Raw genomic sequence first — 25,518 nt, 5'->3', positions numbered from 1 at the left:
TTTTATTTTCCTATGTCAAAAAGTACAATTTTTTATTTTTTATTTGTTTGGTTTTTTATTTTCTAATTTATGCATTCGATTATTTCTCATATGCTTATTTAGCATAGGCAATGAATGTGTGTCTATGCATGTGATTCAGCTGATCAGAAACACACACCCACTCAGCTGGTCAGAGTGCATTCGTGATTCCGTAAATGATAGTGCACAATAAGTTCAACATTTAAAATTATTCCCCAAACGACATATTCGTCCATTAATTCGCACAAGTTTCGATGGCTCAGGAAGAAATAGATTGCATTTTTTGTAAAATTATTAGAAATGAAGAACCTGGGGAAAAAATTTACGAGGTATGAAAAGTTAACCTCAAACGAGCTTTTGACAGCTAGTAAAGAGAGAAGGCACTTCTCTAAAAAAAAAAAACGTCAGATAAAGCAAGTTTAAATTCTATTTATTAGCCATACATTCTTATTTTATATGTGTAAATGTGTAAGTTTTGCGTATTTAGTACATGTTCATAACATTGTCATGTCATAGTATTATTTTAATATCATCAAATAATAGAATAGTTTTTGTTGCTCTAGGATGATGAAGTTACATGCATTAAAGACATTAATCCAGCCTCGACACATCATTATTTAATATTGCCGAATAAACATATACGCAATGCAAAAGTACTTAAGTCTGAAGATTCTGAGCTTTGTAAGTATTACAGTCTTATGTTCATTAAGATATATATATATATTGATTTTTAATCAATAATTGCACAATTATAGAATGCAACATTTATTTGTTACACGCGTCATTATTGAGTAGTAAAGTATTTATTAATTGTTTTATTTGTAAATTAAAAAATGTCTGCAAAATTAAAGATATCTCTCTGCTCTGTGTATAAATAACATATTTTAAATCTAAAGATTGATAATTGAGTAAAATCTCAGGTTCTTAAATCTAATCTAATCTAATTTTCAGTCGATAAGATTGTCGCTACAGTAAACATTATATCAGAAAAGATGGATCTGAATCCAGCATCTACGCGAACAGGATTTCATTGGCCACCATTTAATACAGTCGATCATTTACATCTACATGTTATTTCACCAATAGAAAATATGAATTTAATGAAAAAGATGATGTTTCATCCCAACTCTTACTATTTTGTGAGTGTAAGTAGAATAAAAATTTACTGCTGATATTATTTAACACTATAATCTTTATTACATCGCCATCTTCTTTTGCAGACAGACTATGTCAAATCTCGTCTGGAGAATTGTAAATGATGTAAATGGTGTATTATTATAAGTCTTAAAGTCTACTATCTACTTTCCTGGCAGCAATTAAAGAATAATGCAATCATTTTTAAATAGAGCGAAATTGGTAAGTGAATAAAAATGATTATAAAGTTTGCCAAAGATTAATAAGATATGTTTATTGAATTAGAAAATATTACATACTTTTTTATATTAAACCAAGTATAAATGTTTTATAAAAATATGTACTTTTTTCTCGCTATATATTTGATGCAAAACACCAGCGCATATTTTTTATAGCGTGATTTCATCATGCAATTAATTTATGCGCGTAAGTATTCCAAAGAGTATTTCACAATAGGACGGCTTCGTTGACGGTCAGGGTCGTCAGAGTCGTCAGAGTCAGAGCCGTCAGATGTGTAGGGAGAGTTGTAAAGCTCCATATAGTCAGAGTTGTCAAAGATAGAGTCTACGAGCTGATCGTATGGGATAGTAGGAAGCATAAATCTTCTAAGCTCCTGCCATTTTGTGCCCCTTGGATAACCATATTCGACGATACACTCATCCTTAATCTTGGTTGAGTATCCAGGCAATGTAGGTGGCATATAACAGGCGTTTTTGATGCAGACAGGATTTTCAAAATGTTCGTGCTGTTGATCTACATATTCTATCATACGATTTTCTTTGGTCTGACTCAAGCAAATATAGTCCCACATTTGGAGATGCTGAACCATTTCGCACAAACCCACCCCACCGGCATGGGGGCATACTGGTACTACAAAGAAGAAAAGATTTTTATATTATATTTTGCTTTCTCAAGTAAAAATCGATGCTCTCGTTAAAAAAGCACTCCTCGAGATTTTAGAATCTAAAAATTGAATCTTTGGAATTATAAACTTACTCTTGTATCTCTTTGCCATGAAATATATACTTAAGATTTCATTGATCCCGCCAACTCTCGACGCGTCGATCTGACAATAGTCCATTATTCGAAAGTTTAAGAACGACTTGAACTTCAAGCGATTCTCGAACATTTCGCCGGTGGCCAATCCGATGCCTAACTTCTTTAGAGCTACTTGTACTTCAATGTGCCCATATTCATCATCGGGATTTGTCGGCTCCTCTATCCAAATGGGTTTAAATGGTGCCAATAGTTTCATATTCTTGATCGCCGTATCTGTCTCCCAGAATTGGTTCGCGTCCATCATCAATTGATTCTCATCGCCTATCGTATTGCGCACCATGGCACACCGTCTAATGTCATCGTTTATGTCCTTACCGACTTTCACTTTGAAAGCCGTAAAACCAAGATCCATATACTCCTTGCAAAGCTTCTCGATTTTCTCATCGCTGTAGCCCAACCATCCGACCTGAGTTGTATACGCGGGGTAGCCATTCTCTCTTAAATCTGCCTCCAGCTCTGCTTTACGCGGCATGTTTTTCTCAAGCATTTCTATCACCTCCTCTTCATTTATCGCGTCGGAACTGCATAAAAGTTTGTATTGAAAAAATCTACATGGATGACAAAAGTAAGTTTGCAACAAAAGCTGTGCCTCACATGTATTTAAAGTCGATAGTGGAAGCCAGCTGCTTAGGCGACATGTCTACAAGAAGCTTCCAGAGTGGTTTATTCTCTAGACGTGCCCACAAGTCCCACAATGCGTTTACAATAGCTCCTGTAGCTGTATGTATTATACCTTTTTCTGGTCCAAGCTACAATAATCAAATTACATCTCAATAGTCTTCGTACGTTTTAATTGTGCAATTATATATTACTCGTTTCATTATACATTACCCAACGGAGTTGCGGGTGGCATGCCAAGTTTTTCCATATTTCCGCGAAGTTGTTATAAATGTATGTTGTTGTACGATTTTTTATGATATCAAATATGGTCTTAATCGCTAACACAACTATAAAAATTAATATTAACGATGAAAAAATAATGTACTGGAGACATTATTTACACGTTCCGTGCCGCGCCGATTTTACGTGATTTATTCGTGTTACAAAATTTATTATAGTATATATTTGTAAAGTTATATAAAATTATAAAAAAATTATGAAGAACAAAGTACGACATATAAAATGCATTATAAAGTGGAAAATAAAAAATTTCTTTGTTTCAAACGGTCTTTAGAACGGAAAGTTTAGCGGTCCCCAATAATTCCCAAGTATCTCCGACGTGTTAACATGTCAACGTTAACGTATACGTACGGATGTCAGTTCCCTTTCCCAGAGTAAATGAAGGAGCATATCCTTCATGTCCTGTGTTTGTTTTTATTACAACGTATGCGCAAGAATAGTTGGGACTGGTATGCTGTTGTAAATAAAAATTAATAATTTTAATATAAGCATATTTTATAATAATAATTTATATATTTTAATAATAATTTAGAAGTCAAAATGAGATATCAGTAATATTTATTAATATTATTAAGAGAGTATACCTTATATTGCGCACAGCAAATAAATATTTTCTATACACGTGTGCCGTTTCATCGGTATATTAGAATGCAGTATACAAATTATCTAATAAATACTAATATTACGTACCATCGCATCGCTTCCATCCAAGTTTTTTGATGTAAGAAATCTTATATCGTATATATCACAACTGGTTAATGTTGCCTCTATCATTTTTCTGAATTTTAAATGACGGTTCACCGATTACGTGTAAAGTTACCAATGGATACTGACTGAATGCCGAGCAGTATTTTCTCGGAGTGTTATAAGGTTCTGCGTTACACGAAACATCAGTAAATGTTTTACACTTCCGGTTTTGGAAAATTTCACCCAACCACATCGTAGGTATGTGTGCTTATAGGGCCGCATTTATACTTTTGGAGGCCCTAGGCGCAACTTCATTATGGGGCCTCAAACGAACAAATCTATTTCAGTTAATCAAATTTATACGCATTTTTTTTAAGTTTATTGAAAATAAAATTCGACATGCATTACATGATGCAAAAAGGCGAAATTTAATAAACAATTACAAATTTTTCAGTGGCCTCTAGTTTTTATACTATGAATTTAATATTTAAAAGTAAGTATTATATTTTGCAACTATAACTAGGCTGTTGTTTATGTTGTTATTTGAGGAGTAAAGTTTTAAAATGAGGCCCCAGCTTGCGTTTAATGCGCCTTGTGATGAATGCGGCCGTATGTTCTTATGAGAACAAGCAAATCACATTTGAACAATTCGGTCAATTGACCAATGCGATTGGTCAATCCTTTCCCCGAAATCTCGGACCGAATTCTAGCATCGTGAACATTGGTTTTGTAAAATGTCTATAACTACAAATTCATCGATTAATTTACTTCTTGTTCAAGGTTTCCTATTGTTAATATTCTAATTTAATTTCTCAAACATGCTACCACACCCAAATGTTAAATTATCAAACATAATTCCAAGTGATACATAAATATCTATCTTATACAATCGAAATCTTTCAAAGCAGAAGTGCAAAACATTATTGGCGTCTAGTATACGTATATCGAATTGTACTTGTAAACATGAAGTATCTTATCTTATTTCATAAATATTTGGTGTCGTAAATGTTATCATATCACACGCGCGATAGCAATAATAAGTGCGAGAGTGGAAAATAATTAAACAAATTAAAAAATTAATAACAAATTTTTATAAAATTACACAAGTAAACATAGATGAGATATCTAAATGTTTATTATTTACAGCCACAGCTATGTTCTAGTTAAGAAACGTTTATTGTTTACTGTTCGGAATTTTTTATCATATTCAAAAAATATATTTATTTTTTACAAATATCTCATTTTTTGTTCCAGTTGATTTTTCTGTTATTAGCTAACGGTAACGTACTGTAAACAGTTGGACGCGATAGGGCGTTCTAATGGCTATAGAAATGGTGCCACTGAAAATGTCTCGAATGGAGTTGGATAGATCGTGCATCGTGTTATGCATACACGTGTGAATATATACTGTACCGGTGGATGTGACGAAAAAAATTAAGAAAGATGTATCCGAGTTTGTCGAATCCGTTCGAAATCATAGTGGGAACGTATGAGCAATATCTGCTCGGCTATAAAGTGCAAAACATTGTAAATGTAAGTATACCTTATTGCATATATTGAATTATAGGTTATTCATCATTGTTGTCAATTATTACGCATTTTTAATGCATTTTTAATAGTCATATTTATTATTTATTATTTATATGATTATCGCCTTGTGAAAAATATATGTATAATACTTATATTATCAGACATCAGAGATATCAATACACTTATATTTTGTGGTTAGAAAAGGAAGATTTATCTTCAATCATTTGATTTATGAAACTTTAAAATTAACCCTTTGAACTATTTTTCTAACCAAATCTTCTTCTATTTTTAGGAGTACCAAGTAGAGAAGAGCTTTGCGACTCACAGTCATCTTGCAAGTGTACGCAGTGTTGCCAGTAATAAACGCTACCTAGCTTCTGCCGGTGCAGATGAAACAGTGTGTCTATATGATATGCGTCAAAGGAGAGAATCTGGCAAATTGATGCATCATACAGGTACGTAAATGAACCTATGCTTGCATTTAATATAATAATATAAATTTTTGTTAAATGCCAATGTTCTTGACTAATAGTCCTCCTTTTACAGATACAATCAATTGTGTTACGTTCACTCCAGAAGGCTCGCATCTGTTCACGTGCAGTAAGGATGGAAGTATAGGCGCTATTCGCTGCGGCAATTGGCAAATGGAGAAACTCTGGCCAACTGCACACAAAGGTTCAGCTGTCAATACTTTAGCGATTCATCCATCAGGGAAGTTAGCATTGTCTACCGGGGAAGACGGGACGCTTAGGACATGGAATCTGATCAAAGGCAGGCAAGCTTATGCTATTAATTTAGTGCCAACGTTAAAGAATGAAGCTAAGTGGATAACAATCGTCAAATGGAGTCCAAGCGGCGAAAAGTATCTATTAGCTGTTAATCAGAACATATATATGTATTCTGTAGAAACAGCTGGCATAGATAACAAGCTTGTTTTTGACTCGAAAGTTGTTTGCGTGGAATTTTTAACAGAGGACTTGATTGCGGTTGGCTTCGAAAACGGCAAGATCGTATTTTACGATTTGAAATCCTCGGAACATACGGTGAATACGAAGGCGCATAATATGAGAGTGAAGTGCATCTCGCACATGAATGATCTGTTAGTTAGCGCTTCCAGTTCCGGAGAAATAAAACTTTGGAGATACGATACGCATGGCTTAAATATGCTGAAAGCCGTTAATTGTGGTACTAGAATCACTTGTCTTTCTCTGGCAGAAGTCTGCAAAGATTTAAAGCCCGAAAAAGAATTGAAGTTGGACGAGGAAGAAGAAAATGAAGAAGAAATAAAGAAAAGCAAGGTCAGGTTGAGGCAAGAGGTTATTATTGAAAATGAAGACGAATTAGAAGTCATAGGCATTACAAATCCCAAGGTAAAGGCATCAAAAACGAAGCATAAAAAAAAGAGAGCTATAGAAGATACTGAAGACGATGTTCAGAATTCGAAAAAGAAAATTTTAAAATCGAAAGAGGTTGTTCAAAAGAAGAAGAGAAACAGATCGTTGGACGTAGAAGAAGTCGCTAAATCAAAGAAAAAGAAGAAGCTACTACCGCCTGAGACAAGCCCTCCGAAAAAACGAAAAGAAAACGGTTCTGCACCGCAAGCGACTTTACCAGCAAAGAAGATAAAAAAAACTGACAAAGTTGAGGAATCATCTCTCCTACACAAGAGGCACAAAATAAAGTCACCCATGACAGACGCTCCGCTTAAAAAGACGAGAAGCAAAGTGAAAGGAGAAGGAATTGTGCCGAAAAAGAAAAAAAAGAAATTGATGAAATAAATTAGGATTCAATTGAAAGGTCTTTTTATAAAAGTCATTATTCTCTTCTTCCGTGTGATATTTACATCATAAGCTTAAAATTAAGAGTAGCACTTATTAAGTGTGTAATAAATTACTCGCTAGTTCCTATAATTGTAAATCAGTCTATTTACAATTTCTTAGAATTATCACTGCACCAACGCCTACTGTGTCACGAGTAAAGATTAAGTCTGAACAAGATAACACTCCGGCGCCGTTTCATGTTTTTTTTTTACTGTTCGAAATGCGAGAAATATCTACCACAAGATACATTTGTGCGGTGGGTTCATTGGACTGCCGAGCGGACACTTCCACGCCTTCGCGAACTCCGCGTTGTTCGACAGTGTACCGATCACTCGGAAGTGATTCGGCGCGTGCACGCCCTCTATTATCTTTGACTTCAGCGCTCCATTCGTGTAATTGCCGCACCACACCTTAGAAAAGGTTAAGATTTTTATGACTCTTGCAAAGCTTCACATGCGCACTTTAGTAAAAAATCTTCATTTTCATCCTCAATTTTATTCTTGTCAAACTAGCATTAAATTCATGTTAATTTATCTTCTTCGTGAGAAATTTTTTATTCGCGTTCCATCAATAGATGTCTCTTTAGAAGTAATTTCTCCAACTAACTTGATTTCTAATTTATAATTCAAGTTAACTGAGATTTCTTATTGAATGAGAAAATTCAGTTCTTTCCAGAATTTTATATTGATTGCCAATTGCAAATACATCCTGATTAGAACTAAGATAGCAAAGTGTATATTTTCAGTGAAAGGCTATTGTATCGTCTGTTTTGCAAGTATTAAAATTTTTATTGTTTTAAAGCTAAAGATCGAATTCTATTATCTCGGTGAAAAATTTATTTACCTGAGCAAAACCCAAGAAGAACAACTGTTCATTGCTATAATCGACGAGGCCAGGCAGAGCTTGCTGATAAGGGTTGCGCGCAATCAGCCTCTGATACGCCCTGTACGCTTCCCTAATGCCGCCATTGTCGGCGATGTTTTCACCCTGAGTATTAATGCCGTTTACCTGAAAATTAGTCGAATGATTGAGCGCGCGAGCGAGAAGCACCTTGACACGCTTTTCTCGATACCTTCAACGAGCAACGGGGCCTTCTTCGCCACCCCGATGCCTTACCGTGAAATTATCGCCCAGTTCCGGTAGATGATAACTGCTGTACTGCTCGATCATACACTGCACCTTTTCATGATAATGCCGCAACGTCTCGTCGCTCCACCACTGCCGCAGATTACCGTTCTCGTCGTACCTGCGTCCTGGCACAGAAAATCGCATAATTCTAGATATCACTATGAATATGCGGGCATTTCAGTGTCAAAGAAGTAAAGATAGAGTGGTCGGTTCGGCGGTGCATTGCGCAACGCGCGTTGCATCGCTGATCACGCACCTTGATCGTCGAAGCCGTGCGTAAGCTCGTGGCCCATAATTGCCCCCATAGCGCCGTAATTAATGGACCTGCAACGCGCAACGTTAGAGCTTAGCGGCTTATCAAGACAACCTCGGTCGCGCGGAGAAGTGTCGTTTTATTTTCACGAGCTCATATCGCTTCAGAATACATCTAGATTGTATTTTAAATTGAAATGTGTCAATTATTAATTATTACCATCCAGTGGCTACGCAATTTTACATTTTTAATTGCATTTATTAGTATTGCGCCACATATAAAGCAATATATAAAGAATTATCTCTATTACGAAGAAAATGCCACGCGATTGCATGCCGAATCTAATATGAGTTTGTGAAAATTTCGTAAAACATATACGCACTCCAATCCGTTCCCGTAAAAAGGAGGATGCAGGATACCAGCTGGAAAAGCTGAAACCACATCTCTTCTTAAAACTTTGCCTCATTATTTCAAGAACTAAATTAAACACTGTGAGACGACGATGATAGACGAACAACTGTGCCAATTAAGAAACTGATATTGCGATACTTACTGACTGAATTCAATATGGCGCTATAAAACGCGTTTACCGTCGTGCCTGTCGATATCCACCTGCTTCTATCGGGCTTCTCGCGCAAATTGTTGAAGCTCTTTTTCATCGCCAAGTCGGTCAGCTTCAGGAAAGTCGCGAATAACTTCCCGTCGATCACCTCCACCTGAATACACACCGGGGCGTTGCACAGATTAAAGTTGTATGTGAATTATATTCTCGAGAGAGAGAGAGAGAGAGAGAGAGAGAGTGTGTCTTACTCCTTCGTAGAATTTGTCCAGCTCTTTGGGATCCGTGATCCAGTCGGGAAATCCTACGAACGGTCTCATCGCGTGCAGCTTTTTATGGGCTCGCGCCCTCGTGTCGACGTCCATCCAATCCAGCTCGGTGACCATCTCGTCGAATGCCGCCCTGATATCCAGCAACATCTCCAATGCCTGTCGATCGCAGTCAATAATTAATTCTCACGTTGCTTTTCTGCGTTGAGAAAACGCTAACGACGCGTAAGACACAAGTTTCGTATTGAATAGCTGTAGCGCAAACACCTTTTCCCGCGCCTGCTCGCTGAAGTGTTTCTGCGCGTAAACGTAGCTGAGCGCCATGCCGAAGTTGGCGTTCGCGTTCCCGGTGCATCCTTTCCAGCGCGGCGTCTTCTCCTTCAGCCCGAAGACCTTCTGCGAGAACTGAAAGCCGAGATCGCGGAACTTTTGCAACGTCAACGGTGCAACGGTCGAGTACACGGTCCACCAAACGAATCGGACTGAAAAATAGAGCTGGGCGTTATTGGCGAAGAAACAATTGCAGCCACGTGGTTTCCGCCGCGAACATGAAGCTCCGATAGCTTCTTCGACCTCTGCGGCCTCTCGAACACTCAAAAAAATGATCTAGCAATAATAGCTACAATTTTCTAGGTGTAAAAAATTAACTAAAACAGATAAATGATTAGCAACTGTTGTGATATTGCATATGTAATTACTTAATCAGTTTAGATGACAGAAACAGAATATATATCTGTATTGTTTGTGAACTTTAAAAAGAAAGTTTCTTTAAAGCGCCTATCTATATAAGATCAATCACGTGTTAGATCATGCAATGAATAACATTTAGCAATGGTACCTAAATTTTTCAGAAGCTATTGCTAGAACATTACTGCTATAAATTCTATATGTGACAAACAATGTTTTCACAGATACGAAAAATAGCAATACATTCTTGTTGCGATATCTAGAAATCTAACTACATCAGTGAAATATTTTTTTGAGTGAATGTTTCCACACTCGCTACTGCGCGCCGCGAATTAAATTGTAAAACACTTTTCCCGCGACGTTGCTTTTCGCGTCTTGAATATCTAAGGACGAGCGCTTCACGATTCTATTTTGTACAAAAGCGCTGGACGCTTTTTTTCCACCTCGTCCAAAGCCGTCGACGAGAGAGCCGCCGGCTTATTATCCATTACTCTGTTATTATTACTATTACCGCTAATTACTTAATGGCAGAGATTAATAAAAATGTTTATGGCCGTCAATTGAATGTGCGGGCGCAAAGGGGATGCTTCCGCGTTATACGAATGTACGCAGCAGACGCAAACGGGCGTAATGGAAGCAAAAGCAACGAGGTGCCATGTAATTTGAGTGAGTGTGCATTACGCCGAGTGGCAATCGCGTCTGCTTTGACGAGGGTGCGGAAATTAGAAACGTACCTATCGTTGCGGGTGGCGTGACGGACAGCAGCAGCGGTAATTTCTGCAAATACTTCAGATCTATCACGAGAACGCGATCTACGGCCGGATTTATCGTGACATTCGTGTTCTCGAATACACCTTCCAGATACCTCGTCCAATTCCACTGAAACAACATTTCGCGGGTTTAATTAGGTGTTAAGAGCGATTCATTATTGGCAATCTATTCGAATCACGAGATGCATCTGTGTGAAGAAACAAAATTTATGCGAAAATTATTCCAAGCTTTTTAAAGCTGTTTAACAAATAATAATTGTAATTTTTCAATATTGCTTTAATTTATTTAAAGGTTTTTGTGCAAACGAGATCTTGTTTTCCATATAAATTTGAATTTCTAATGAGCTTTATCGGCATCGTATTAACATGAATGATCGTTTATTTTACGTGACACGCGTAAACACTCGTGCAAAAGTGAATAGAGCGTTAATCGCTTTACCTGCTGCGCGTGCAGGTCGGTGATTTTTTGCAGATCGTCGATGGTCACGTCGTGAAGGAGATGATCCGAGCTGCGCCGTTCTTCAGGTGTCGCCATGATCTGGATGGATTTCAAAAGAATTAAACGCGCTCCTGAAACGATTATCCTCACATTGCAAGTTTGAGTAATCGTAGGTGAAAAATTATCGATCGATAAATTATAGAAAGATAGGCTGAATGAATAGCTTGCGAACGTTGCGTTGAAATTATTACACAGACAGGTTTAATTAAGCGTCAAACGCGTGAGGATTAAAATTACGCAAGATGTAACGCGACGACTTACCTGAGCGATTTTCGTGCTGAACTCTAAGATCTCGTTAGCATAATTCGCGCTCATGTTGCCAGCTCCAGCGAGTTCGACCATGGACTTTATGTACCTTCTGTATTCCGTCAATTCCGATTGAAATCGCGGCGGATCCAATAAGTAGCGCTCGCTAAATCCGGGGGACACTTGCTCTATCTAAAAGGAGCTCCTTTTTTAATAAATTGTCATAAAATGTGACATCTGCATTGCAATGCAAGTTATACTTTTGCTTCTCGCATGAAAAAAAAAAGCAAAATCCTTCCAAAAATTGAAAGGAATATCCTTTTCGACAATTTGTCCAATCGTGTTCTTTTAATCTCTGAAGTTTATCACAATCAAATTCGTTCTCACCATCATCCGGTTCTTCGTGGTGTCCTTAATGTCCTCGCTGATGTAAAAATTAATCAAGAGATTCAAGCCCAGCGTTCTCTGCCCGATGCCGGCTAATCTCGCTATATCGAGGGAGGGTATTTCGTCCTGCATCGGCGGGTCCTTCGGTAATCCTAGTTTACCGAGCACCTCGAAGATCGGTTCCAGTCCTAATGCCTCGACGCTCGCTGCAATTCGAGATTCCGGAAACGCATTTTATTGCCGAGACAGCGGAGACATAAATGTTTTATAATCCAATATGAATACCATTCCGCGTAATTCATTCCGCGAAGTGTGAATTGTTCTTCGAAAGGACTTAACGCTATTGCGACGCTACTTCTATTTAAATCATTTACACGCTTAATCTTCCCGTTTCATAATCGCAATCACGTAGCAATCCCGCTCGGTGGCACGAGTTCCGGCTACTCCTTCGCGATAATAGAATCGTCAATTTGCCTTATTATGCTATTACTTACGCCACGGTAAACGATACGTTGCAATGCGAGCGGCGGTGCATTGTTAAATTATCCTTTCGCATTATGCAAATCCGCCGTTACGCGGATTCCATCTCCGCGCGAAAGAGCGACACTCGATAATTTTATCGTTAACGCGAATGAATTATCGGAGTTCCGTTAACGGTTGAGTCGTTGTTTTGCATGAAAAATAATTGCTGTTTCTTTCCTTTGACATTAAAATCCTTCTTCCCGAATGATTTCAGCACGGCTGAGAAATTTAAAGCTCCAACGGTTCAGTCATGTCGTTCGCTTGATCCTACTTTAATCCTTTACGACTCACCTATATCCATGCAGGTCCTGTAAAGGGATCTCGCCAGTTTCACCGGTTTGAGATCGTCTTCCTTGTCCGGTTCTTCGAGCAGAATCCTTAAATTCTTGAGAAGCTCCTCCCTCAGCAAGCTCAGCTGATCCCAGAAGCTCTGACTTTGAGGAATCGGATGCTTGCTGATCCAGCCGCCGCAGGCGAAGCTGTAGAAATCCTTGCAAGGGTCCATGGATTTGTTCATCGCGCTTATAACTCGCGCCGCTGCAATGCAAATAAATTTATCTTCGAATTGTTGAGGGCGAAGCTCGCATTAAAATTACGGAAACGACGCGTCTCGGTATTTTCTCTCGCGATTCGAAACAATAAATTGCAAATTTTAATTCTAAAAATAACAAAACTCTACGAAGTGATGATTTATTCGCAACATATCGCCTCGCGATGTATAAATTAGCCTCGTTTAAATAAAAAGGCCATTTGTGGTCTTACCTGTCTTGATGCATTCCTCGCTCTGACACATTGTCTTGTACTCCTCTCTGCGGAAAACCGCCATTTGCAAGGTCAATGCTACGATGAGAGCAATGACGGTCACCGCCAGCAGCCCGACAACGATCACGAGCCTCATCTCCAGGCCGCTTGACTTCTTCTCGTGACTGTAATTCCTGTCGAAAAGCAACAGGCGGATTCCGACGGTGTTCGAAAACTTACGGCCAAGTTGCGCAAATGCCTGACTCGCGATTTTTAAGCGCGCGATTGAGCAACTTATTTCATATTCGTGTTTAAAAACGGTTTCGATTGAATTTAACAAACGGTTTCCGTTCGACAAGAAGAAGAGAATTTGATTTATTGTAAATTTAATCTTTTGTGTTTCTAAACGTGCTACATGTTACTGTCATTGTCAGCACAACTGTATTATCAAGCAAATGGCAGGAGAGGGAAAGGGAAAGAGATGTAAATAAACGACGATCGTCTCCGCGAAATGTTTCGTCTTGGGGTCTTTGGAAAGAGTAGAAAGACGGAAAGAAAATTACCATGAAACGTCGGAGTTCCCCTTCGCGTTCTCCTCCGCGTCCCGCTCATTATCCTCCGGATCGTTCACCTGCAAAATAGAAGCGATGATGCATCGTACATTATGTGTCATTATGTCTCTTTTCTTAATGACATTCATAATGACGAGCGTGAAGAACGCCCGTCATATTCAAGCTGCAAGATGGTTAATGCACCGTCGAAGATACTACTTTAATACGACAAAGAAGCAATATGTATCTTCGGACTTGACTTCTGCCTTGAAAACGCGAGAGATTAAAATGCATCCGAGCGCGCCAAGTAGATCTTGTAAATTATAATGGCAGACCTTGGAGTGGAGATTCTGCGAGAGCGATTCGCCGAGAACAATTAACTCAACCTTCCTGAATCATATCGGGAAAGATGGTCGGAGGAAAAAATATCCAGCGAGAAGGATAAAAATAGAAGGAACAAATTTTCCGCATTGTATTCGTCTGCGAAAGCGAGAGCGGATTTGATTCTCGCAGCTTGCGCTACACTCAAAAAAATATTTCGCTGATGTAGTTAGATTTCTAGATATCGCAACAAGAATGTATCGCTATTTTTCGTATCTGTGAAAACATTGTTTGTCACATATAGAATTTATAGCAGTAATGTTCTAGCAATAGCTTCTGAAAAATTTAGGTACCATTGCTAAATGTTATTCATTGCATGATCTAACACGTGATTGATCTTATATAGATAGGCGCTTTAGAGAAACTTTCTTTTTAAAGTTCACAAACAATACAGATATATATTCTGTTTCTGTCATCTAAACTGATTAAGTAATTACATATGCAATATCACAACAGTTGCTAATCATTTATCTGTTTTAGTTAATTTTTTACACCTAGAAAATTTTAGCTATTATTGCAAGATCATTTTTTTGAGTGTAAGCGACTCTGCTGCGCTCTAGTTTTCAAAAGCGAATACAGTTTTCTCGCCGGCGTTAGATAAGTGGAGTGCACTTGAGAATTGGGGAGTGTTGATAGATCATCGATTTTAGCGAGCGCGCGTCCGAAATAAAAGCGCTCTTGTGTCGTTTACGCTTGAACGGACGGCTCCGACCACATCTGGCCGGAATCTTATGTAAGCTCTCGCGTTCGCTCATTTATTTTTCGCGTCACTGCTGCGAATAGCGGCGGACTTCGATCTAACAGGACGCGGATCGTTCGTCAAAATAGGACAGGATATTGGACACGAGGAGAATAATGCCTGAAGTGATTCTGGGGCAAGGTGAGCGTATCGATCATGCGGTTTAACGCTACCGCGGACGACACCTCGATCCGAATCGCGAGGCAATCTCTCTGCGATTACAGCAAAACGGACGGGGAAGGACGATTTTGCAGAACTCGGAACTGTTGTCCTTCACAATTCAATTCTAAGGACACTCGGATGTTCATCTAATTGCACCGCGATGCGTTGTTCAAAAACTTTCGATATGTTATATTTATGAAAAAAAGTACATCAGCTACGAACGCAGCGTATTTTAACGATAGAACGTAAGAACATTTTTGTGTATAATTATAAGTAGTTTAGAAAAAATTGACTGACGCCAATTAACGCTGGCAAAATCGCCCTCCGAGAGTTACATTGCCGTCTTCGCCGAGAGACGGGAATCCGATATTCTGCGCACGATGTAGACGCAAATCAACGTCCGACAATGTTGCCATTATATGCAAGGAACTACTCGAACGCGCCGACTCTTTTTCATCTCGTCTCTTCTTCTCCCCATCTGTCGTGTAAACTCGAATTGCGCAATCGTGTATCTGCTACTCCCTTCGTTTAATCAAACAGAGAGAAAGAGAGAGAGTTCTTTGCGCTACGATAGCACAATCAAGTTGTTCTCTATTCCAATCAAGTTTCTTTCTTCTTTCTTTATCTGTCGAATATCCGAGTGCAAATTGGAGAACAGTATCGTTTGTACTCACAATTCGAAGTTGATTGATGCCAATCATAATAAATGTATGTCAGTTTATCGCGTTACGAAATGAAAGCATTGATTATTAATCATTTTGCGATGCAGTAAATGCGCACCTCGCGTTTCCGGCAATCAACGATAATTATTATACTTCACGTGAATTATGCACAGCGGAGTGATTGAAAATGACACTCATTTCGGCGATCGTAGACGTTTAATCGCCGATAATCTTTCGCGTTTGATGCCACTCGCGAGACGGCGATCGTCCTCACTGATTCGCTTCCGATCGCACGTCCTCGCACGGCAATTATTACCCATCCGACGTCGCTTCCGATGCAGCGTCGTCCTTGCGCGCCGTAGGATTTCACCGTTCAACGTCGAGTCAAAGGCCGGAGTCGAGCGCTTCCGATTCGAGCGGCGCGTCTGACATTGAACGTCACTGCGGACTCGTGGAATTTTAATTTACGATTGCGATCGAGAAACTACTCGTTGAATTGGATCGCGTTCGCGGACGTTCGCGACGAACAGGAATTCCTTTTCCCGACTCGCTACTAAATGAAATCGATCAACGAACAACGGCCGATCTCGCCATTATCGTCGATAACAGCAAATCCATTTGCATCTATCGACGAGACCACGTTCGCGTCTACGAAACGCCTCTTTGTTTCGTCGTAAAACATTGCGCATTAATTAATTAATTCCTTACGTCACGTTGATGGATTCCTCCGCGATCGACGGCGAATCACGCGATAAATAATCAAGGCCGCCGAGTTGCGCTTAACGCGCATAATTCAATTTCCTTCCTGTATTTATATTTCAATAGGCTTTTACTCGAGCAGGAAAAAATTGCAAAGTAAAAGGTTAACCATTTACGAGTAAAATGGTTTTTCTTCCGAGAAATGCTGACTTCGTTCATGAAAAGATTCATTTATAAAATTGATAATAAAATAACTTTATTAATTTCTCTAAATTCGAGAAATGAGATTTATGTTTTTCAGTGTAAAACTTTTCGTGCCTGAAATTTCAAGATAAGACAAATAGTCTCTTAGCGAATTCTATCTGTCCAATCCGCATGAATAATGCGACGTTCGCATAATAAATCACTATATTTGCCTTTCATAATGATTACTAACGTTTCATTGTTTTGGAACACAGCTTTGATCTATCGCTATTTTCGACATGATCGCGTATTTTTGACCACTGTACACATAGCTGATAAGCTTATCAGGCAACTAATGAGTCCGCGCCGTATAAATTTCAGCGACGCCATTAGCAGCAATTAATTATCGACGCCGTTTACGCCGGTCTATTAATACCCTCGGCGCAATTTGTACTTCTGGTCTTGCGTTCTAAATATCCAATGTTTACTTTAATTTATCGATTTAGACTCCAGATCGATTACCAATTCTCGTCAGGTGCGACGCGACACGAGTAAACCTGAAGCATTACCGTGGCGATGCACCGCACAGTATTTATTTATTGTCAAGGCTCCCCGGCTCATCGCGTACGAACCTGAAAACGTCATCGGAAACATTGACTCTGATCATCATGCGGCACGTGAGCACGCACGGTCGTTCGATCTGTATATCGTATGCCGCACGTTTCTGTCATACCTCGACTAAATCGGGATATTAAACATTTGTAATGCAAATGCGTTGCAAATTCAATGCACACCGAACAAGTTCCTCGATCAATTTTAATGACGGAACGCTGTTTTTGACTTTAATCAATTCCGACATCTCTTGCTCATTCAGAAGCGGCAGATCACTTTAGCACCTTGAAAAATGATCGTCGTCGAAGGATCGTAATCGAAAATTCTCTCTCTGTTATTACGTTCTTTATTCAAACCAATATTTTTAGCACAAAATTGCTAAGAATATGAAGAAACTGCTTATACGCGTCACATAATTTGTCGACGACCTTCGCGTATATATAACTGCATTGTGCGGAACGAATAATCTTTCTCTCGCTGGAATTATTATTCTCTTCCTGCAGACGCTCTTTAGCCCGCGTGATTTCAATACAAAGCCAGCGCGGACAATAAATTGTTCGGACCGTTTGCTATAATTAGAATCTTCCAAAATTTCGCCGGATGCGCCGCGCTGGCCTACGCGTAGACTAATTGCGTTTTCCAAAAATCTAATTTGTGCCACTTCGAAAATAAACGGCTCGACTTAGAAATTTGGCCGGCACGCCGCAAGTCGTCGAGAATTTCCTCCGCCGAGACAGATGACGTTTCTCATGAGACCGAATCATTTATTCTTATTTGCACTCGCGGAGGAAGAAGCGAGTGCTCGATGTATCTTTGCTAGAGCGTTTCCTTGCGCAAAAAAATATATAATACACCGCGACGATACACTCAAAAAAATATTTCGCTGATGTAGTTAGATTTCTAGATATCGCAACAAGAATGTATCGCTATTTTTCGTATCTGTGAAAACATTGTTTGTCACATATAGAATTTATAGCAGTAATGTTCTAGCAATAGCTTTTGAAAAATTTAGGTACCATTGCTAAATGTTATTCATTGCATGATCTAACACGTGATTGATCTTATATAGATAGGCGCCTTAGAGAAACTTTCTTTTTAAAGTTCACAAACAATACAGATATATATTCTGTTTCTGTCATCTAAACTGATTAAGTAATTACATATGCAATATCACAACAGTTGCTAATCATTTATCTGTTTTAGTTAATTTTTTACACCTAGAAAATTTTAGCTATTATTGCACGATCATTTTTTTGAGTGTATGTGTCTCGTTCGTAACGTTTCATTCATCTCGCAAAAATACATCTGACACGTTTATTTCAAATTAATGTTATCAAAAATGTCCCCGATATCTTGCCGTTCGCGATAAGTTAATTATAGATCGTTTATAAAAGTGCAAATAATTCGAAGAAATTATAACAATATTGCAATATTCTAATCTTACGTGCATCAACGCTCGCTGAGTCACTCGTACTCGAAGGATCAGCCGGCCGAGTCCTTCGGTGACACTTGAAAAGGCACAATAATTATTATTCGCCGTTTTTTTTTTTCATTCGACGGATAATGGCGGATCTAACGAGCGGCGAAATTATTTTTCAGCGATTACCGATGTCGCAAAATGTAGGTTGAGGGAAGGCTGTCCGCAGGCTACCTTCAAAAGTGACTAACACACGAGTCTATATACAGACTGTGCCCATCGTGTCCTGCTGTGCTCCGCGCGCTCCGCAAGTGGAACGCCTCAATGTGCGCCATTGAGAGGATCCTATTTCAACGGCGCGAAGTGTGGGGAGTCACAAGTGTCGCCAAGCTGTTGGTGCTTGAAACCCATTATCGCGCTATTACTTGATAATACAATTACGCCGGCGAAGATGGTCAGTGACTTCTAGCCTCGGCAATCGAGGAGCGATCTTTTATTTCTCCCTTTCATCTTCCTCCCAGCTAATTGATTGATATTATTTCCACGCGGATTTCGCTCCGCGGAAGACAAGCGATTCGTTCAAATGAATGGCCGAGAAAAGCTCGGTTCCACGAATGTTTACGAAGCAACTTTCACGAAACTCTAGTTTCACGGATTCTTTCGAAAGTCTTCAGGTTTCGCGGACGCCCGTGAATTAACGATTTTTGGCCGGCGATTTATTCGATCGACGGGTCTCTGCGATTAGCTCGATTGTACCGAGCGATTAACGTTTGACAATATTGCGGTCGGTGTGCGCGGAGCGTAACCGCTGCGTCGCTTAATGACTTCCGGAAAAGGGCTCGTGGAATGAAATCGTTTCAAGTGCCCTCCTTGCCATTGACTCGAATTCCTCGCTGCGATTCCCAGCTCGCCCGCCCGCGGATCTGCACGCTCCACTTCTTTCGCCTACTTTTTGATCGAAGGAACAATCGGTTCTATCGATCATCTCGCCGGGGTTAATGCGTGACCCGTGTCGGGAGATAGCGGGGAAGGCGGTTACAAGCGAGATGAAAGAGAGTAGGAAAGCAAATAGACTACTAGAGGAAGAAGCAGATTGCCGCGACTGACGGAAGGGAAAAATTGATAAGATTATGCATTTCACGAGCCGGCTATCTGCTCAAGAAGCGCGCTCGGAGTGTTAAAACTCCGAGCCGAGCTCTTCATCCTCGTCCGGTATATTTGATACTTTTTACATAATAGCAAGAAGCGGTAAACTTCGCGGGAAAAATTAATTATGAATCATTTCTAACGGGAGAGAGAAACTACCTGGTTTAAAAAAATCCGCAAAAATCCGCAACTGCGAAGTCGCGCCGCAAAAGGAGAAAATCGATATTAACCGTAAATGGCGTCGCTTTATCTGTCTCGGCCAATAGAATGTGATATCCGATGTTAGTAACCGGTCTTATTTTAATTATCCTTCACCTGCACGCGATTGACCTCTTTTCCCGCCGAGCAAAAAGCCCAGAATCGGTTTCAGCAATGTTCCACTGTTTGCGCTTTCTAACGAAGTATAAATCGAGCGCGGCATTTTATTTTTTTTTCTCTTAATTGGATTTGATTCCGAAGAGAACAACGGTTGATCGATTGATCGGCGTGCAAGTCGAAACTTCATGGCCGCGAGGGTAAAAAATTATTTTCGGAAGTGGAGCTTTGAATGTTTTAAACTCAACCCTTTCGCCCGACTCCGTGCGCGAATCCTTTCGCTTTTTCTAGCCGAGCGACGCAAACTGCGTTGCGCGGATTTGTGAATAAATTAATTTCAACCGCTATCGTCGCTAATGCGACAAGCGGGATAATCCTTTAAAGTACATTCAATTAGAATTGATTTAAATAAATCAATTCCAATTGCGCGATGTTCGCTTCCTGACAATGCTCGTGGCATGAATGTGAAATGAGACTATTGTACAAACACGCGGGATTTGCATCAAATTTCAAGAATCGCAATCTTCAATTCGGAGGACGATTCTGCCTCGGCGTTTGCTGCGCGCTTTCCAGCCGATTTGCAGCTTCCGTGTGCGATAATAATTACTTGTGCTTCAGATAATTACTTTATCGACTTTTATCATCTGACATTATTATGTAAAAAAAAAAAAAGAGATAAGAATCTGTCTATGCAGAAATGTGTACAATTCTTGTGCAATTACGTTGCACAAGAATTGCGTACACATTTTTCGAAGTAAATAATTCCAAGTAATGATCGCAGAACATGACAATTACGCAAGAGGAAAAACTGCCATGAAATTGGTTAAAGAATAGGTAGCTGAATTTCAATGACGAGACTGTCGGCGCACAAAGGCACTTAAATCTTGAGACTATCCCCGTCTCGACACGCTCATCTCTATATGCCGTTCGGCGAACGACGGACGTAGGTGCGGGCGAAGAAGAGACTCACCTTATATCTCATCTTCGCGTCTCCTTCGCCCTCGTCTCGTCCTTCCCGGCGCAGTCTCTCGCAGCGGCGTATCTGCAAAAGGACGAAATTGTTATTAATAACGTTCGTCTCCCTGCGACGGCGGGCCGTGAGTCATCTGTTTTGCATTCAATGAGGAAAGAATGACGCGCGCGAGTGACATTACTTTTTTTTTTCTCTCTCTCTCCCTTCGCCGCGATTCCTTTGTGATCGCGGACTCACCGGGAGCGAGGCATTCTTCTCCCGAGAAGAACAACGGCGGCCTCGAAAGCACGAAATCGCGCGGCGAAGACGAATTGCCCAGCTTCGTACGTGCGAATTTCGTGAGTTGAAAAAAGAAATGGATGAACGCGTCGAACTTTTACCGGATATCAAGACTTCGCCAGCGCGGATGCTGTCGCTTTCATAATGATTTACCGTCTTTCAGGATCGGCCACGGTACATTAACTTGTTAACGAATCGCGCGAGCTCGATTGTCTCTCAAAACGCTTTCATTTCCATCAGACACGCCATCGTCCACACATGCGATTTCTATATTTAGAATTTTGCCGCTGAACGATTCGTCGGGAAAGAAAAATTGGAGGATAAAAATTTCCGCGGGGAACGAAATTCAGTAAAAAAAGGTGCAGTTGAGACGATTTCATTATGGATTTTCATACCTCGGCGAGCACTCTACGTCGTGCGACCACGTCGGGGCCTGAAAACGAGAGTATCCTCCTCGATTAGCGGGTTAAGCCGCGCGGAAAAGCGCGCGTTCGTCTAATCACGTGGCGATTTACTCCCTTTTGTGCTGCGAAATTGCCTCGTGAAATCGCGAGATCATTATTAAATCGGATGCATCCCGGCGGATCGACGAAAGCGTGCGGCACGCAGCTACTCTCGCTCAGGATCGGCCGAAGTGCATACACACTTGCGGCGAGCTTAATATTATTATCGCGCGCAACGTTGTATCTATTTTCGGTACGCCGCGAGGAGAGACAAAAAAAATACTTATCGATTAATTTTGACGAAGAGTTATTGAATATTTATGAATTTATCGAAACAAAATTTTTCCGAATTTAAAATTTTATACGGCGAAAGCGCGAGAGAAGTATATCGAATTTTATATCGAATTTTCTATCAGCATCGCATTATATATTCGTGGATGCATCGATCTCCGATTATTTTTCACCACACAATTAGCTCCACCAATCGTCCTCGTGTTTAAATGATTTCTAGTTTGCGGTGCGCAATGTCAACGGTAGTTCATTGCACCTCCTTGACGGAAAGCACTGGAGAGGCAACTCGCTCGCTGTTTAAATCCGATCCTGCTCTCGCGATGCTTTCGATTTCGCGTCTATTAATCGCTATCTGCCGCCACGCATCTCGCGCGAAGGAATCGTGGTGCAACGGTTGCGTGTGGTCATCCGCGATCATTTAACACGGCCGGCGCTTAAAGATACAATGTTGAAGTGGATAACTGCAGATACAATTACTCTTATGCAACGAAAATGTTCACAGTTACAGATATACTTGTTGCTCATTACACGCGAAATAGAGCGTTTGCATTACGAATGCGTTCGCCGGCAATTTTCAAATGATAAAGCAAAATAATTTATACGGATTTTGTAGAGTCAAATTAAATTATTGCTCATCGATAAAGTGATCGAAATGCTTCTTCAGTATATTTTAACATCTTGAACTCTAAAATTACAGAACTATTTTAGAACAGAGGGACTTGTTGTTGGTTGTGGTATCAAAATATTCATTCGTTGGGGAGACGATGCAGTCTTAAGAACGTTTTTACGCATGAATCTTATCAAGATCCGCAGGATGTGGAAGATATAAGCAGACCGCTTCGTTTCGTGAGGAACAGTCTCTTTGTATGAGTGTCGAAAAATGTACGAGGGGCGGTCGTGTGCGTATAACATCCGTTTTAAAATCTATTCATAAACATGGAACATGTTAAAAGAGTGGCGTTGCGTTCGTTAAAAGGTTTTTCCCGCGAGAAAGAGAGAGCGAAAGAGAGAGAGAGAGATCGTATAAATTCAAAATTTAACTTCTTTTAAGAGAGATACACCCCGACTGTTTCTCTTTGGCATCTCGCCAGAAAATAATTCAACGTCGGAAAGTGCTTTTGTGGAAGGTACACTATTAATCTTACAGCGCACGTGAGTGTTTTTTCAATTAGATTCTCCCCAACTTCTTTATTTCACTAATTTAAATTAATCAATTAACATAATTCGTATATATATATGTACAGAAACTTTCTAATAAAAGATTATGCACGTGACAGAAAAAGCAACAATTTACTTTATGTATTAAAAATATTAAATTTTAAGTCACTATTAAAATTATTTAATTGTTGGTTCATTTTAAATAATTAAAAGTGACATGCAAAAAATGCGGCTCTCTCTTAATAAATATAATTGATTCCTATTTGATAGATTCAATGTTTTGTAGTTTAAATAACTAAATGAACTTTCTTGTCAGAAAAGAAAAACATTCAACTGCAGTATTAAAAAGTTCCATGAATTTAAGGAAACAAGGAATTATTCTTGTTAAGTATTGTCGGTGAACTATTGTTTTGAGTGAACGTGCGTCGAAAAACAATAATCGCAAGGCGAGCATAACCGACTGTGGTTTAGCATCAGGAATGCATCAAAAAGTTTATCTTGTATCATTTCATTATTATAAATGGTGCTTTCACTTTCGAGAAATGTAAACTTCACGTAGATGCAAAACAATGTTTTTCAACTAAAGAGTAAGAAAATGCGTAAAAATATTTTCATCGAAGTATAGCGTTAAGTAAAACAAGGGAACTTATCTTTTAAACTTCTTTTGTTATCAATAAGCTTCTGAGAATTGTTAATAATTCATTCATGTTTTTGTGTACACAATTTCAAGATTTCTAATTAATGTTTTCTGACATATCTACATATTGTTTTAGAAAAATCATTGCACATACGTCATGTACGATTACATTGCTAATTATGTCAATAGACAGCTATAGATATGTGCAAGATTAGAACAGTTTATTTGTAGAGTAGTTATTTTCTGGAGGGACCTTCGACCTTTCAATGAATAATCGCGTGCGTCAGGAAACGTTTAACGTACCACGTGCATTATTCCCAAGAAAATTGTGTGTACATCTCGCATTCACATTTATAAATAAACTTACCAAAAATTGTAAATATACTTCTTAATATATTTCTCTGTCCATCTAAGAAGAAAAATATTTTTCAGATCTTTACTTCCTTACCAAATTTTTTTATTACTAATTATGAGGACAAATCCATCATCAAGATCCTTCATTTTAATGTAAAAAAATTTTGCGATAAATTTTGATCTCATTTCAAAGATTTACAAGATTGCAAAATATAAATTAATGCAATATGAACAATTCGGATGAATTTGTCGAAATAAATATCTCATTTCATTTTTGTGAAAAAAGTGGTATCGGAAGAATAAATCTCTATCGATGATTTCGCATGAGGTATCGATTGTCAAAAACTCACCTATTTGCAGTTTCCCTCGACGAAATTTTACAAGCGCATATTAAAATATCGCGTGCGTGCTCCAATTTCTCACTCTTCGTGCGACGAAAGTTTTCGGCAATCGAAAGAAACTTTTCGGCAGGAAAACGTGCAAGAACGCGAGCGCGCGTTTCTTGATATGCGATTTTTGTCCTCCGTGTTGTCGCAGCCGCTTCACGTTATCACTCTGCGACTCGCATAGGTTTTGTTTCCCTTCTTCCCTCTTTCTTCCCTTCTGCTTTTCGGCGATCGCATGCGTTTCCGTGTGCGGGCCACGGTGGAGGATGCGACGCTGGACGTTAGTAAACTAAACTGAAGTTTCGGCTTGCGGAGGAGCGACTCTAATCTTCGAATCCCCCACCATTTCCGCGCCACGATTCGTCAGGAACGGATTGCTGCGCGCAGTGTGGGGTCTGTTTTATTCGGCAACTATATTGCGGTGAAATAAAAAAATTGTACGTATTAAAGAGAGAAAATTTCCAAATTTTATCAAGATACTCGTCCGATCAATAGTGCCTTATTATATTATACACGTTCCCGATTATTTCCGCATGAATTCACCTTGTATTTCATCTCTTTTCATTCTCATTCGATTTCTTTACGAATAATATATCAACACGCGCATCGTGCGTGAATAAATTTGTCGCGATCGGGCGTGACGCTCGCGATTCCGGATATTTAAAATAATTTCGATCTTCCAGTTTCGACGTGCTACTCGCAAAAGAAAACATCGATCACCTCGAGAGCCGCTTTTACCGCGGGCACTCGATGACAGTGCACATCGTTGCGCCGTTCCGAGATCTCGATCTCGATCGGTCGACGTCGCAGATCTTCGCGTTCCTCGGCGGCGCGTTTTAAAGAGACGTGGCTTCTACGGCCCGTCAGCATTTGCCGCAAGGCCTCGAAGGCGGGAGGTGTACGACGCGTCGCGCTCCAGGC

The 25,518-nt window shown here is 39.6% G+C and overlaps 3 protein-coding genes across 4 annotated transcripts; 1 reads left to right on the top strand and 2 right to left on the bottom strand.

Annotated features, from left to right (window-relative positions):
- Window positions 1-116: 116 nt before the first annotated feature.
- On the top strand, window positions 117-7,954 carry LOC105674544 (p21-activated protein kinase-interacting protein 1-like). 2 transcript variants are annotated; one of them, XM_067348324.1, is made up of 5 exons: window positions 117-347; window positions 582-699; window positions 970-1,163; window positions 5,621-5,783; window positions 5,875-7,954. In XM_067348324.1, the coding sequence occupies exons 1-5, from the start codon at window positions 273-275 to the stop codon at window positions 7,104-7,106; spliced, it is 1,782 nt and encodes a 593-aa protein (XP_067204425.1). In that variant the 5' UTR covers window positions 117-272; the 3' UTR covers window positions 7,107-7,954. The 2 variants fall into 2 exon arrangements, with proteins under 2 accessions (XP_067204425.1, XP_012226354.2); XM_012370931.2 differs by lacking the exons at window positions 117-347; window positions 582-699; window positions 970-1,163 and adding an exon at window positions 5,053-5,331.
- Window positions 1,401-3,964, bottom strand: LOC105674541 (mitochondrial enolase superfamily member 1). The gene is made up of 6 exons (XM_012370928.2): window positions 3,802-3,964; window positions 3,463-3,565; window positions 3,043-3,158; window positions 2,806-2,960; window positions 2,149-2,732; window positions 1,401-2,022 (listed from the first exon to the last, which is right to left on the bottom strand). The coding sequence occupies exons 1-6, from the start codon at window positions 3,883-3,885 to the stop codon at window positions 1,571-1,573; spliced, it is 1,494 nt and encodes a 497-aa protein (XP_012226351.1). The 5' UTR covers window positions 3,886-3,964; the 3' UTR covers window positions 1,401-1,570.
- LOC105674539 (endothelin-converting enzyme 1) lies at window positions 7,126-24,922 on the bottom strand. Its single transcript, XM_012370926.2, has 17 exons — window positions 24,562-24,922; window positions 21,047-21,118; window positions 13,773-13,840; window positions 13,231-13,403; window positions 12,760-13,005; window positions 11,947-12,152; window positions 11,575-11,751; window positions 11,254-11,352; window positions 10,779-10,923; window positions 9,625-9,839; window positions 9,340-9,516; window positions 9,083-9,245; window positions 8,912-8,960; window positions 8,533-8,600; window positions 8,265-8,401; window positions 7,992-8,156; window positions 7,126-7,558 (listed from the first exon to the last, which is right to left on the bottom strand). The coding sequence occupies exons 2-17, from the start codon at window positions 21,056-21,058 to the stop codon at window positions 7,382-7,384; spliced, it is 2,277 nt and encodes a 758-aa protein (XP_012226349.1). The 5' UTR covers window positions 21,059-21,118; window positions 24,562-24,922; the 3' UTR covers window positions 7,126-7,381.
- Window positions 24,923-25,518: the final 596 nt, after the last annotated feature.

The sequence above is a fragment of the Linepithema humile genome, chromosome 1, assembly GCF_040581485.1.
Source record: "Linepithema humile isolate Giens D197 chromosome 1, Lhum_UNIL_v1.0, whole genome shotgun sequence".
NCBI classification, from domain to species: Eukaryota; Metazoa; Arthropoda; class Insecta; order Hymenoptera; family Formicidae; genus Linepithema; species Linepithema humile.
This window is presented reverse-complemented; position numbering and strand designations above follow the sequence as displayed.

What these genes read in the sequence shown, in the direction of transcription:
- LOC105674539 (XM_012370926.2), bottom strand. An exon ending in CAGGACCTGCATGGATATAG is followed by an intron (nt 12,153 to 12,759) that starts GTGAGTCGTAAA and finishes CTCGAATTGCAG; the next exon opens with CGAGCGTCGAGGCATTAGGA. An exon ending in CCACGAAGAACCGGATGATG is followed by an intron (nt 11,752 to 11,946) that starts GTGAGAACGAAT and finishes AGCTCCTTTTAG; the next exon opens with ATAGAGCAAGTGTCCCCCGG.
- LOC105674541 (XM_012370928.2), bottom strand. Translation starts at nt 3,885, where the DNA reads ATGATAGAGGCAACATTAACCAGTTGTGATATATACGATATAAGATTT. An exon ending in TGGATGGAAGCGATGCGATG is followed by an intron (nt 3,566 to 3,801) that starts GTACGTAATATT and finishes TATTTACAACAG; the next exon opens with CATACCAGTCCCAACTATTC. An exon ending in CATGGCAAAGAGATACAAGA is followed by an intron (nt 2,023 to 2,148) that starts GTAAGTTTATAA and finishes TCTTCTTTGTAG; the next exon opens with TACCAGTATGCCCCCATGCC.
- LOC105674544 (XM_067348324.1), top strand. Translation starts at nt 273, where the DNA reads ATGGCTCAGGAAGAAATAGATTGCATTTTTTGTAAAATTATTAGAAAT. An exon ending in GTCTGAAGATTCTGAGCTTT is followed by an intron (nt 700 to 969) that starts GTAAGTATTACA and finishes TCTAATTTTCAG; the next exon opens with TCGATAAGATTGTCGCTACA. An exon ending in ACTCTTACTATTTTGTGAGT is followed by an intron (nt 1,164 to 5,620) that starts GTAAGTAGAATA and finishes TTCTATTTTTAG; the next exon opens with GAGTACCAAGTAGAGAAGAG.